Below are 13,159 nucleotides of genomic sequence, written 5' to 3' on the forward strand. Positions count from 1 at the left end.
CAAGCTTAAAATAAATTTTATGTTAAATAATTACTCAAAATAAAATTAATTTATTAACTTTGTTTTAACATATTTACTGCAACTAATCAAAATTTTTAAGCACTCATTCAACACTCAATCATTGAGTGCAACTTAATATTAAAATTTTGATAATTATTTTTTTAATGAAGACATAAATATTTTTTATTCAAGTCATTTATTGTATTAGTAATAAAATAGATAATATAATTTTAATAAATTACTAAAAGACATAATAATATAGGAACAATTAACTATTTCATCAATAATAATTTCTTGATATTGGTTGAAACTGTTAGAAAATTTAAATGAGTATTGATCAAAAGTTAACAATTTAACAATCTTTTCTATTAATGTCTTTATTCTCTTAATTAGTGTTAAAGAAATTTCCATCTACTTATAATGTCTATATTAAAGTATTTCTGAGAATTATAAATTACTTTACTATCTTTTTTATAGTAAAGATCAGATCATTTAGATGATGAATAAAATAATTAGAACACAAATGTTTCTAACAATATTTCAATTATATAAGCTTAATAAAGTAAACAATCAATAAAAATTGAAAAAAACAGAAATAATAATTTCTTTAATGAAGAAAAAAAAATATATTGTCAAAAAAAAAATGAATTTCAAATAAATCATTTACATATGTTTCAGATAAAATATTTAAATTGTAGAAATATAAAAGAGCCTTTTTAAAAATATTTTGATTGACTTTTTCTTCTATAATTTTATACTTTCATTCAAAAGAAAATATTTATAAAATAATTTGTTTAATTTTAAAAATATATCTTCTCTAAGTCTCAAAAAATGAAATGAAATTTGGGTAATCGTAGTTGGGCTGAAAAAATAGAACTATTTTATTTTTGAAAAAACGATGGTAAATTGTAAATAGATAATACATAATAAATCAAATTTGCACAATATTTAACTATTTTACTTTCTTTTCTACAACTAAATTCTTTTCTGTATTTAATGATTTCCAGCAACACTAATTTAATTGTAACAAGAAATACATCTAAAGTGGGAAATCTTGAGATATTCTTAATAAAAAAGTAAACACAAATATTTATCATTCAAATCCATAAAATCTAATAATTTAATATTTTATGAAACAAGATCATAATTTAAAATAAAGACTATGCATTTAAAAATGGTATGACTGATTTTTTTGAACTTTAATGCGCATATCTAATATAAACAATAAAAAATATTTTCATGCTAATTAAAGTTAGTCTTAAAAATATTTATTTTTAATTATGCTAAAAATAGAGAAATGGTATTTGTGTTGATACCTAAAATAATATAAAAGTTAAATGAAATTTCTTTAAGAAGCCTATTTGCTAATGCCTTTTAAAATAGTTATTTTAAAGTAATATGCCTCTTGAATATCATAAATGAAGGGCGACTACATAAAATATAACTTGGAGATAAATAATGCTATTTGCATCTTCAATTGATATCTCTATACAATTTATTAAGTTACTTTGATATTAAAAATACAGTTTATAATTTTAATAATTGATTCGATAAGCTAAAATTCAAAATAATATATATGAATTTTCTTAGAAAACTTATAATTACAACTCAAAATTATCTTATCCAACTACTTGTTAAGAGTTGTAAATTAAAGTCATTTATTATTTGGTGGATTTCTTTTGCATTATTGACCTCAGTAAAAATACTACATATATAATCATTTTAAAAGCTTTTTACAAGTTTATTTAAAGTGATTTAATTATAACAGTATCATTTATCACAATTACTTTTTATAAATTTTTTGATTAAAAAGGAGCTCGTACTGCTTACCTGTATTTATTAGTAGAGCCTTAGTACATGTTTACAAATATAGGTAATTTATTAAAAATATAATTATAAATTTAATTATAACTACAGAAATATTTTACCTTAATAACGTAACTAAATTAATCATGAAAAATTAAATAAAAATATCAATAATACAAATTATATCCTTAATCAATAAGCTAATTTTTTAATATTCACCTTTACATAGAGTTTCTTTAGAAAATTAAAAATAAATAAATAGAATTTAAAAAATTAAAAAATGCTGCTTGCCTGTCTGATTCTTTTAAAATTAATATTGAAAACAAATTTTAAATAAATATCTTTTTATTGTTAAATCTTATCAAACTCTAAATAGATATTTCAATTAATAAATACTATGTTTTCACAAATTTTTCTTATGTACTATTATTTTTATTGATATATGAATTATATAGTTTTGTGAACATATTACAGTTTATTTAATTAAAATCTTTATAATAATTAGATCGGCAATGAAAAAGAAAGATTACTTATTAATTTGGGGAATATTTTTATTCTTTATTATATTAAAGAGTGACAATTTAGTTTTTGTTTATTTATCAAATCATTAAATGAAAAAAAATTGTAAGATAAATCTAAAAAATTAGTTTTAATTAAGCAGCAGCTTTTATAACTATTTTAAAATGTTAATAAGGCTAGTTAACATTTTTATATTTAAATAGGTTTTAATAGAGAAAAATCTAGAAAATGTAAAAAAATCTAATTTTAATTCTATTAAAATATTATTATTGTATTTTAAAGTAGATATATTTTTTGAAATTAATAACAATTCGAATAGAAGATTCATCTTTTGTAGTAGTCACACATGCGTAATTATATAGAAAAAAGGTTTATGTGTCACTATCAATATTTTAGTTATCATAAAATAAGCACATTATTTATCTTATATAATTATTTAATACTATATTCTTTATTTTAAATTATTGAGCCAACCAAAAAATAAATAAGTTATAACAAAAGAGTCATAAATTAATTTATAACAAAAATTATGTACACACTAATTTGCGCTGTTTAAGATTTAGCTTTATTTGGAATTTTTATTACAGGGTTGGTCTTATTAGAATGGCAAATAATTGTATTTCCCATTTTAATTTACATCCTCATCCCATTTTTAAACGAGTTGGTCTACAATTGCTTTGCTAAATTATTATTCACAATAGAAAAGGAGAAGAAAAGGATGGAGTAAAGGTATTCTTAATCAGAATTAGAAAATAAATATATTGAAAATTTACCTATTTTATACCATCCCTCATACAACATTACAGCTTGTGGGATTGAAAAACTTCACCCTTTTGATTCTGTAAAGTATGGAAGAGTTTTTAATATACTCAAAGAAAAAGGATTTCTATAAGAATAAGGTTTCTATAAGCCAAAAGAAAAAGTAGGAAGAGGCTTAATGCTGCATTTAGGAATGTCTCCTTTGTATTTACTTTATCTTAATTATGCTGCTTATGTATCCAAATGTATAGAAATTCCTCTATTCTTCCTACCTGCCAGCTTCTTAAGATGGAAAGTATTAGATCCTATGATGTTTTCTACTCAGGGTTCAATAGATGCCGCCGTTTTATCTTTAAAAAGAGGCTGGTCTATAAATTTAAGTGGAGGCTATCACCACGCTTGCAGGTAAACTAAAAGTTTATAAAAAATATTAACATACTATTACAAATTTTTGAATAAAATAACAAAATTACATCTAATTATTATGTTTTTTAACTAAAAATAAATTTCATTTCTGCATCTTTTAACAATTTAAACATCTAAGATACTCTGAAAAGCAGAAAGTTGCCCTAGAAAATTAAAAAATTTACTCAAAATTTTAAATAAATAATTTCAGTAGTGAATTAAGAAACCAATAAAAGCCTAATCAGTATTTATCAATAAAATTATAAACATCTAATAAAATCTAACATAGCATCAATAGGAATAAAAAGTAACTAGTATAGAAATGATTAAATTATAGAGTAAATTTTAAAAAAATAATATAGAAGTATAAAACAGGATTTAATTATTAATACAACATTCACCCAATTTATCATCTCCAAAAAATAGTTATTTATTTATTTAATTTTGATTAGAATAAGTTTTGAAATTCTTTTTTCTTTTATTTAATTTAAATTCGATGTTTATCGTTTCATTTTATTAAAATTTAGGTAATCTGGAGGCGGATTTTGCATATATCCAGACATATGTTTCGCTATAGAATATTTAAGAAAATGTTTTGGCATAAAAAGATGCATGATTGTAGATTTAGATGCTCATCAAGGAAATGGACATGAAAGAGATTTTATAGATGATAAAGAAAATACATTTATATTAGATTTTTACAATCACAGTATTTATCCAGCAGATACCTTTGCAGCCAAAGGTATAAGTCTTTCTAAAAACGTAGATTTTGATACATCTGATTCAGAATATATCTCTATGTTGAGAAAGACACTTTAAAAAATTCTTGATTAATTCAAACCTGAGTTTTTACTATATAATGCAGGAACTGATTGTCTTGAAGGTGATCGTTTGGGTTAAATGAATCTCTCTCAAAATTGCATAATTCAGAGAGATTAAGTTGTATTTGAAGAATGCTTAAATAGAGATATACCCTTAACTATGGTGCTTTCAGGAGGGTATTAGTAAATAAATGCACCTGTTATAGCTGACTCTATTTTAAATCTTGATTAAAATTTAAAAATAAAAAATTACAATAGAAAAAAATTATAAAACCCATGAAAAAAAGTTATTGATAGATTTATTTTTAAATAAAAAAAATCAGTAGACTGATAAATGCTTAATCATCAATCTTTCACAAAATTTTAAAACTTTTTAAAAAATTATTATAATAATAATCTCAAATTCACAAATTGTATATCAAAAACAAAAAAAAATAACATATTCAAAAATGATATGACTTAACTTTTTATTTTTCAATTTATATATATATAACCTATTACTTTATTAAACTAAGTATTTACTAGCTATTCATTTTCTAGTCTTTTTAACAATAACTATTAGCAATCTTTAAAATAGATAATTTTTTATTTATTATCTATCTATTTTATTAGTTTACTAATTTTAAATATCCAGATTTGATTCCATAAAACAAGGTGAAACAAAGGTTTAAAAATTAACCTGAAATTTATTGTTTATTTTAAAAAATAAATTATTATAAATCATAATAATTAAATTAAAACTAGATAAAATTAAAATTTTTTGTGATTTATGATAAGACTAATAGATTCTGAATAATATAAAAATATATACAGCCTTTCATTCATTTAGCCTACCTACACTAACACAACAACATTATTTATCAAAATTTTTCTTTTTATTTCTCAAGAAATGGTAATTTTATCTAAAGTAATTATAAAAAGTTGTCATGTTAAAATCTTTGATACAAATAAATATAAATTTTGTGAGTAGTAATACAAACATTGGTTTTTATGATAAAGAATTAAAAGTATAATAAGTAGAAATTTTAAATCCTCAGTAATTATAATTTATAATTGATTTAGTTATTTAACTAAAAGCTAGTAGTTTCTAAATAGCTTTTAAAACTTATACAGCTTATCAACTAATTAGCTTACCTTTTCTTATCAAAAATAATGTTTAATATTATATTTTTTCTAACCAATATTATGAATTTTATAAACTAATTATTATTTAAATTTATATCGAAATTCGACTCATCTCATAATTTTTAAATCTTTATCAGGCAAAAAAAATAGTGGCTTACAGATTATTGTTTTATAAAAGTTTGAAAAATCAAAATCAAAATCTCATCTAAACTTATTTATTAATTAAGAATTATTATTTAAATAATCAAAATTACTTTAACATAATAATAATAATAACTTTAAAACAGGTCATATAATTTAAAAATCTGAAAATTTAAATAAAATATTTATTAGAGTATATATAATGGCTTATAATTCAAAAAAATGTTGATAGATTTCATATTAGCATTAAAATTATTCAATCCTTTTATTTATTTTATGTTTTAAATAGAAAACATTTTCTGTCTCATTTCTATTTGTAACATTTAAAAAAAGTAACAAATAAAATGTAAAGCAATTTTTTATACATATTTATAGTTTTAATTAGAAGATTAAATTTAAAATTTTAATAAACTGAATTTAAATCAAATCAACTAGTCTATCAATCAATCAATCATCGATCTATCTATCTATCTATCTATCTATCTATCTATCTATCTATCTATCTATCTAAAATATCAATTAAGTACTAGATAAGTTTAAAAAATAATAAATTTAAAAATTAAGAATTATAAATTCAATGTAATAATCTAGTAAGAAGCTTTTTAATGTAATATAATCTAATAGATCACTCTATATGGAAGAATAAAAATTTTAATTGATTAATCAATAAAGAAAAAAAAGGTTTAATAATAATTAGAAATCAATATTAACGATTTATTTTTTTTAACTTAAATAATAGAAGAAAAAGCATAAAACACTTTTTAATCTATGTATAATTATTATTGAGAAATATTTTATTGACAATTAAATTCTCTTTATTTTTTTATGGATTGTTAATTTTTTAAAGATTCAAATACCAATATTTTAAGTATTTATTATCCAAACTATTTGGAGTAATTAATATTATCCACAAAAACACCAAGAAACAAAATATCATTCATTTAATAAAATTTACAAATCAATATCATCTTAAAAAGCAAATGAAGAAAAATATTTAGCTTTACCAAATAATTTATTTTTTACTTTTATTCTCTAGTTTGATTTAATTTATTTCTGCAGACAATAACTCTGATTAATGCTATTTGGGTTGCGCAACATGTTCACAAAATAACTCTCCTAACTCCTGCATCACTTGCTATAAAGGAAGAGGAGAAACTATTTTGAATTAATCCATTTATAATAGCTGCCCTTGTTTTGGTGATTACGAAGAAACTCTTGACTAAGATTGCTAACCTAAGAGCAGTTCTTACAAAGGTAAAATTTAGCTAAAACAAGCAATTAATATCATTTAATTATAGCTTTATTTTATTTTTATTGCATTTTAATTTCTAATTCCTACTTTTATTACTCACATTTTTAATAATATTCATAATAAATAGCTATAAATGTAATTATGTCCATTTTTGTGATCATTCTTATCATTTTGCTTGTACTGTTAGCAGCATCTGGACATCACTTACTCACATTTATCATATTCGATAATTTCTAATTGATTGGCTATCTAAGAATAATAAATATCCCTTTAACTGGAATTATGGACACTGTTTTGGGAACTCTGTAAAACTTAAATTTAGGAATCCTTTTTGGTAGAACACTTAACTACTAACAAAATTTATTACTTTCTAATGGGTAGTACTCTCCTGTATAAATTCTAAATGTTCCTGATTAAAACATAACATCACCAGCTTAGCTACCGCTGATGGGATTTAGCTACAGTTTCCTTTATAATATGATGTCATTGCTAATATTGTACATAGTAATAGGTTCAATCATTTCATTTTTTGTCATCATCCAAAAATGCAAACGCTACAAAAGCGGATTAATTTTCTTAGTCAACCAAAAAAGATATACCACAATTGTTAGATTGATCACCATTACAATATGTGAAGTTATCTTTTATGCCTTGTTGTAGCTTTAAAAAATAAGTTTTTCAAACTCTTTTAACTAATTTAGCTTTGCATTAACAATAATAGCATTAATAGGACTAGCAGTTTTGGTATTTTTTTTAATATTTGCAATCAATTGGACTATTTAGGTTTAAGAAATGAGCAATCCTAAATATAATACCTACTTCGATAGGTTGAAGAGAAAGACTCTTGTTAATAAAAATTTAATTTGCATATAATTGTTTGTCAAACTCATTTTTATTTCATTTGTAGTTGTCGGAATCACTTAACCTGAAACAAGCTTAATGATTCTATTGATTCTATATGTAGCATATTCAATCTTAGTTGCAGTCTGCATAAGTTTAACCAAGGCAAGAATTTACATAGCTTATATCCTCCTAACAATATTAGTGATCATATCTATTATCTTAGTAGGCATATACAAAATTTTAGGGTCTAACATAGATTCAAATAAGAATGGATTACTCATTATATCATGGTTTTTTGCTATCTTTATAATGATTTCAGTAATTTCATGTGTTATATATGCTACAGCTGAATTAATCAGTGTTTTGCCAGACCTATTAAATAATTTACGCTAGGCCTGGAACTATTTGAATAACCATGAAGAAGTAGTCGAAGACGATGAAAATATCTAAAACTAGTAGAACACCAAAGACATTTCTAATAACTTAGAGTTTTCCTTAGTCACTAAAAGAAAACTAGCTACAAAAAATAAAAAGCAAAGTGTAAACCATATATTTTAAGGTATTAACAACTAAACTTAAACTGCTTAATGGTATGATAACCCACTTAATTCTAAATAATAAAATGAAATAGATTAAATATAACAATCCTTCTAGTAGCAAATAAATTTCGAATTAAATGAAAAACAAAGAGGATCTATGATACAATCTAGAATATCTGCTAATAATGAATTCAATATCAACAATAATGATCTTTGATTAGATTTTTTTATTTTTTATTTAAAGAAATCCAAAATAATATTAAAAATCAATTTATTTATTCTGTATTTTATATAAATACAAATAAATTTGCCTTAAAAAATGCAATAAATATGATAATAGAGCTATTGATTGATTCAATATTTATATTTTAGATAAAATTATGCATTTTTTATTCACATATAATTTTGAATTAAATCTCAAACTAAAATTATTTCTGAGTTTATATTCTTTAAAACTTCAAACTTAAAATTCATTTCTGAGTTGTAAGAGGATTTATAATATATTAAATTAATCTAAGCTTAATTAATTATTCATAAATAATTGAAATGATAAAAAAATAATTCAATTTTTGAAAATTTTCAACTATTTAATTAAAAATTTTATAAATTAATTTTTTTTAATTTAAAATATTCATATCAAATATTGAAATTTATTATATTATGAATATTTTAAAAATTTCTAATATTTTACTTTATAGATGAAAATAATAATGAATGTATATAGAACAATTTTTTATTAGCATTGATTGTCTTTAATTTATAAAATTTGAGACCATAAACATTTTAGAATCTATTAACTGCAAGTGCATAAGGTTTTTGTTTTATTTTAAAAATGAGAATAGTAAACAGTATTAAGTGAAAAATAACTCTTCCATGAATACTTACTGATATATAATTTATGTAAAGCTTTTATAAATACACTAATAAAATTTAAGTTGATACTTAACAAAAGAGAAAGGAAGGAAGGAAAATTTCAGTAGAAATTAATTTAATATAATGTAAATTTATTTTATATTTAGTTAATTAGTTAGTTAGATGGTAAATTTAATTATTAAATTATAGGAAAAATATTTATTAAATTGTTATCAAAAATACTTAATGATTTTTTCATTTAAAAGGAGAAGGATTATTGAGTTATTCACATAGTAAGCTCCTATTACTTCTGAATCTTCAGAATCTTTAACTTAAAGTTATATTGGTCTCCTTATGAAGGAAAAATTCTTGAAATCAAATATTTAAAAGGTGTTTTCCTTCTCTGTGTTTTACATTATGCAATACCTTTTGTCATAAACTTTCATATTTTACAAGCAAGACATAAATTCTAGGCATTCTTCGTTTAATTTTTACCCATTTTTATATATTTCTATAAATTCTTCTCCTAACTAAACCAAAATGGTGTCTTCATTTATTATTTTTATGCATGTTATGCTCTCAAGTTCTTAATCTGATAGTATTTCTTTTCTGTAAATGTATTTTTATCTCAGTTCTGGATTGTTTTTATTAAACAAAAATTCTTTTACAGAACCACTTTCACAGCAAGTTATCAGTCTCCCTTCACAATAATCCATAATGCTTATTTTTTTTGAGTGTATTTTATTACTTTCTAGTATCATTTGCTATCTTTTCATATCCCAAACCGATATTTTACCAAGCTGATGTCCTATGAAAATAATTTGTTCTTCTTTATCACATTCAATGCAATCGATGTTAAACTTAAAATCTATTTGCTAAAACTTGCTTTCATCAAATATACTTTAAACTTAAAAGAATTTATTGTTTGGACTGAAAATAACCACTTCTGAATCACTAATCTGCTTAAATTGAATTAATTCATTGTCATTGGTAAAATGAATAACTCTTTCTAATCTCATTTTTTACAAGTTAAATACTTACAAAGCTTGTCTTTTGCATCTCGTTAATAAATAGTACTATTTTTATGCCTTTGATTTTTAAATTAAATTGCTTTCAAAATCTCTCATTATAGGCTAATTATTATTCATATCTTGACTTTATGAAGTCTCAAATAAGCAAAAGTCTTCAATATACTCACTAGTTATCTAAATCTTCTAAGTTTACTTGAATTTAAAGTCTCCTAAAGACATATACCTGCACTAAGTTTCTACTTGGGTCAGTTTTGGTGCAATCTTATCAGAGACAAATGAAGAAGATTGATTAAAAGATGAAATTATCTAAGAAGAGGAAGATTCCATTTCTGAGTTTCTAATCTATTCATTTTAAGTAGGTCTTCTACTACTACTATTTAGTAATACTTTCTTTCTTACACTGTTATTTGAAGCAACAGATATCGAAGATGCATCTAAATTTTATGAAATTTAAGACTAATCTAAAATAGAAATATCACTTTTTGACTGACTTTAGCTTGCTAATTTACTCTTTGAATTGTTAAGATAATATTCGTCTTCCAATAACTCTTAATTTTCTTCTAATTAAAAAAAGACATCACTCAGTTGTTAATTTTTTTATTGTCCATTCAAATAAGTGACATCTTTAAGGAGTTCGATGTAATGAGATGCCTTTTCAAAAGCTTACTCATCACCGAGTTAAATCTACTTGAGTATCAAATCTTTTATTTTTATCAAGTAAGTATTGACTTCCTTCATAAAAATATTCATTTAATTATCGAATTCAGAAATTATACACTTTCTTTTCGAGTGTTAGCTATTTTGTTCATAATTTTCTTAGGTAATTAATTCACAATTTTCATGTATTTAACCTTAAAGAAAGCATTTAGAGCATCCCCTTTAATTAAAAAACTTGCATTTATCATTAAGACACTATAGTTCTATTATCCTTTTGTGTATCTTGCAAAGCTCATTGTTGTCACTGTTTTAAATATTTAAGCTTTGAGTATTACTTAGCTTCATTCTAATCTACACTTATATATCTATCTATCTTTTGCTATTTTGTACTACAAAAATTAATGATTATTATTAATAATTTTTGCTTAGTAAAATCTTTCTTCAAAATAATTAATTGCTTTACTTCATAAATAAATATATTTATTTTGAAAATCTTAATATATCAAATTTAAAATTCAACTGAATATTCCGCGCTAATTTTTTGTATAATTTTTCAATGAATTAGCTTAATGTTGATTTCTATTTATTATTAATTATTAGTAGTAATTCTATCAAAATAAAAATTAATTTGCTTCTTCATATTCTATTTTTTATTTCTAAATTAAATAAATTCTAGCTTAATCATACTACAAACATTAGTAAATTATTTATAATTTAGAAATTTCACTTATTTACTTTAAACTTTTGAAATTTATTTTTTCCAAAATATTTTTCAGCTCACAAAATAAAATAAATAACATAAAATCTTTATTAGTGAAACTAAAATTTATTTATTTTTAAAAAATATATTTTAAAAATAAAAAGTAAAATAGCCATACATATAGAAGTAGAAGAATTGTTAAAGTCTCAAGAGGAACTCTAGCTTGAAAAAGAATTTGTAGATGTAATAAAGTAGCATTTACTCATTAAATTCTTTAAGTTTTTATTATCTAAATTGAATCAAAACATATATTAATTCAGTACTTAATTAACATGGTCTTTAATTAGGTGAATTGAAAAAAAAAAAAAAAATTATTTTTTATTCATTTTTGAATAGAATTACATTTTTAAAATAAAATTAATTTTGTAAATATAAAATTTTATAAATTTTAAAAAATATATTTTAATCAATTATATTAAGACAGATATTGATTAATTTTAGATAAAACATTTATAATTTATTGAGATTCATAAAAATTTTATTATTTAAGTGTTTATTTTAAAATATTATTTATTTATTTTTTAAATAAGAATAAATAAACAAATATATTTTTATTATTACAATTATGAAATAAACAAATTTAGTTAATTTATTTTTCTTTCTCTAATAATAATAAAAATTGTTTTAAATATAATTATTTTATCTATTTTACAAATTTTTTCTCATATATTTTTATTAAATTTTTATAAATCAATAATGAATTATTTAATCGAAATTGAAAAACTAAGAATTAATAATAGCATATATTACTTGAAAGATAAATTTTTTGATGTACTCAGCTACAACTTATCATCATTTTTTTTCTAAAATTAGTACATTTTGATTATTTTCTTTTATTTAATAGACTTCGTAATAAAAAATCCTCAAGTAAAAGATAAATATTTTATTTTGCTAAACTTAATAAAATAATAATAACAATATTGTAAGAAAAAATTGAATTAATAAAACTAAAAATTTTTAATGTGTAAACTTTTTAACAATAAATTGCTTTAGAAATACAAAAAATGTTTAATATTCATTAAAGAAAAATAGTTAGTAATTTTACTAGTATTTCGGATTATTTAATTTCAATAAGTAGCATCAATTTTTATCAACCAAATATTTATTTAATAAAGTTATGTTGAATGAATTTTAATGCTTAACTTACTTCAATAAAAAGGAACTGAAATTGAATTGATATAGAAATGATTGATTTCTTTTGAAATTTTACTTTGATAATTTAAAGACTTTTACTTGAAATAGAATAGTTTTGATAAATTTTGAATTTGAAATTTTTGGTTATTTACATCCTCTAGTGTTTGATGAGGGAGTTAATGTTTTTAAATTCAATCAGAAGATCTATTTATTTATGAGATTTAATGAGATAGTAACAAAATTTGTTTTTGAAAAAAAGTATGCTTAAATTAATGTAATCTTTAAATATAAATCTATAAATAATGTATGCGCGAATTATATACGTCTTCTAGACATACGTATTCAATCAATATATCGATTTAATAGATTTTATAAACAAGCAAATTTAATAATTCACAAAGTAAGTGATTTGGTTCTACATCTATATCAAAACAAAAAAAAATACTACTAATTTACAAATATAATTTTTTTCAAATATTTTGTAAGAACTTTTTAAAATTGAGTAATATTCTAGA

At 21.1% G+C, this 13,159-nt stretch overlaps 3 protein-coding genes across 3 annotated transcripts; 2 read left to right on the forward strand and 1 right to left on the reverse strand. All coding sequences in view use genetic code 6, as the record gives it.

Moving 5' to 3' along the window:
- The first annotated feature begins 2,783 nt into the window (after positions 1–2,783).
- Positions 2,784–4,873, forward strand: TTHERM_00395710 (histone deacetylase family protein). The gene is made up of 2 exons (XM_001011943.2): positions 2,784–3,489; positions 4,017–4,873. Exons 1-2 carry the CDS (start codon positions 2,855–2,857, stop codon positions 4,588–4,590), a joined length of 1,209 nt encoding a protein of 402 aa, XP_001011943.2. The 5' UTR covers positions 2,784–2,854; the 3' UTR covers positions 4,591–4,873.
- Positions 4,874–6,556: 1,683 nt separating this feature from the next.
- TTHERM_000394699 (transmembrane protein, putative) lies at positions 6,557–8,427 on the forward strand (the record flags this gene model as incomplete). Its single annotated transcript, XM_012796496.1, has 2 exons — positions 6,557–6,830; positions 6,956–8,427. The coding sequence occupies 2 exons, from the start codon at positions 6,557–6,559 to the stop codon at positions 8,425–8,427; spliced, it is 1,746 nt and encodes a 581-aa protein (XP_012651950.1).
- An 868-nt stretch (positions 8,428–9,295) lies between these two features.
- On the reverse strand, positions 9,296–11,095 carry TTHERM_00394700 (hypothetical protein; the record flags this gene model as incomplete). The annotated part of the gene is made up of 1 exon (XM_001011941.2): positions 9,296–11,095. One exon carries the CDS (start codon positions 11,093–11,095, stop codon positions 9,296–9,298), a length of 1,800 nt encoding a protein of 599 aa, XP_001011941.2.
- Between the last annotated feature and the right edge of the window lie 2,064 nt (positions 11,096–13,159).

The sequence above is a fragment of the Tetrahymena thermophila genome, assembly GCF_000189635.1.
Source record: "Tetrahymena thermophila SB210 genomic scaffold scf_8254719, whole genome shotgun sequence".
Classification (NCBI taxonomy): domain Eukaryota; phylum Ciliophora; class Oligohymenophorea; order Hymenostomatida; family Tetrahymenidae; genus Tetrahymena; species Tetrahymena thermophila.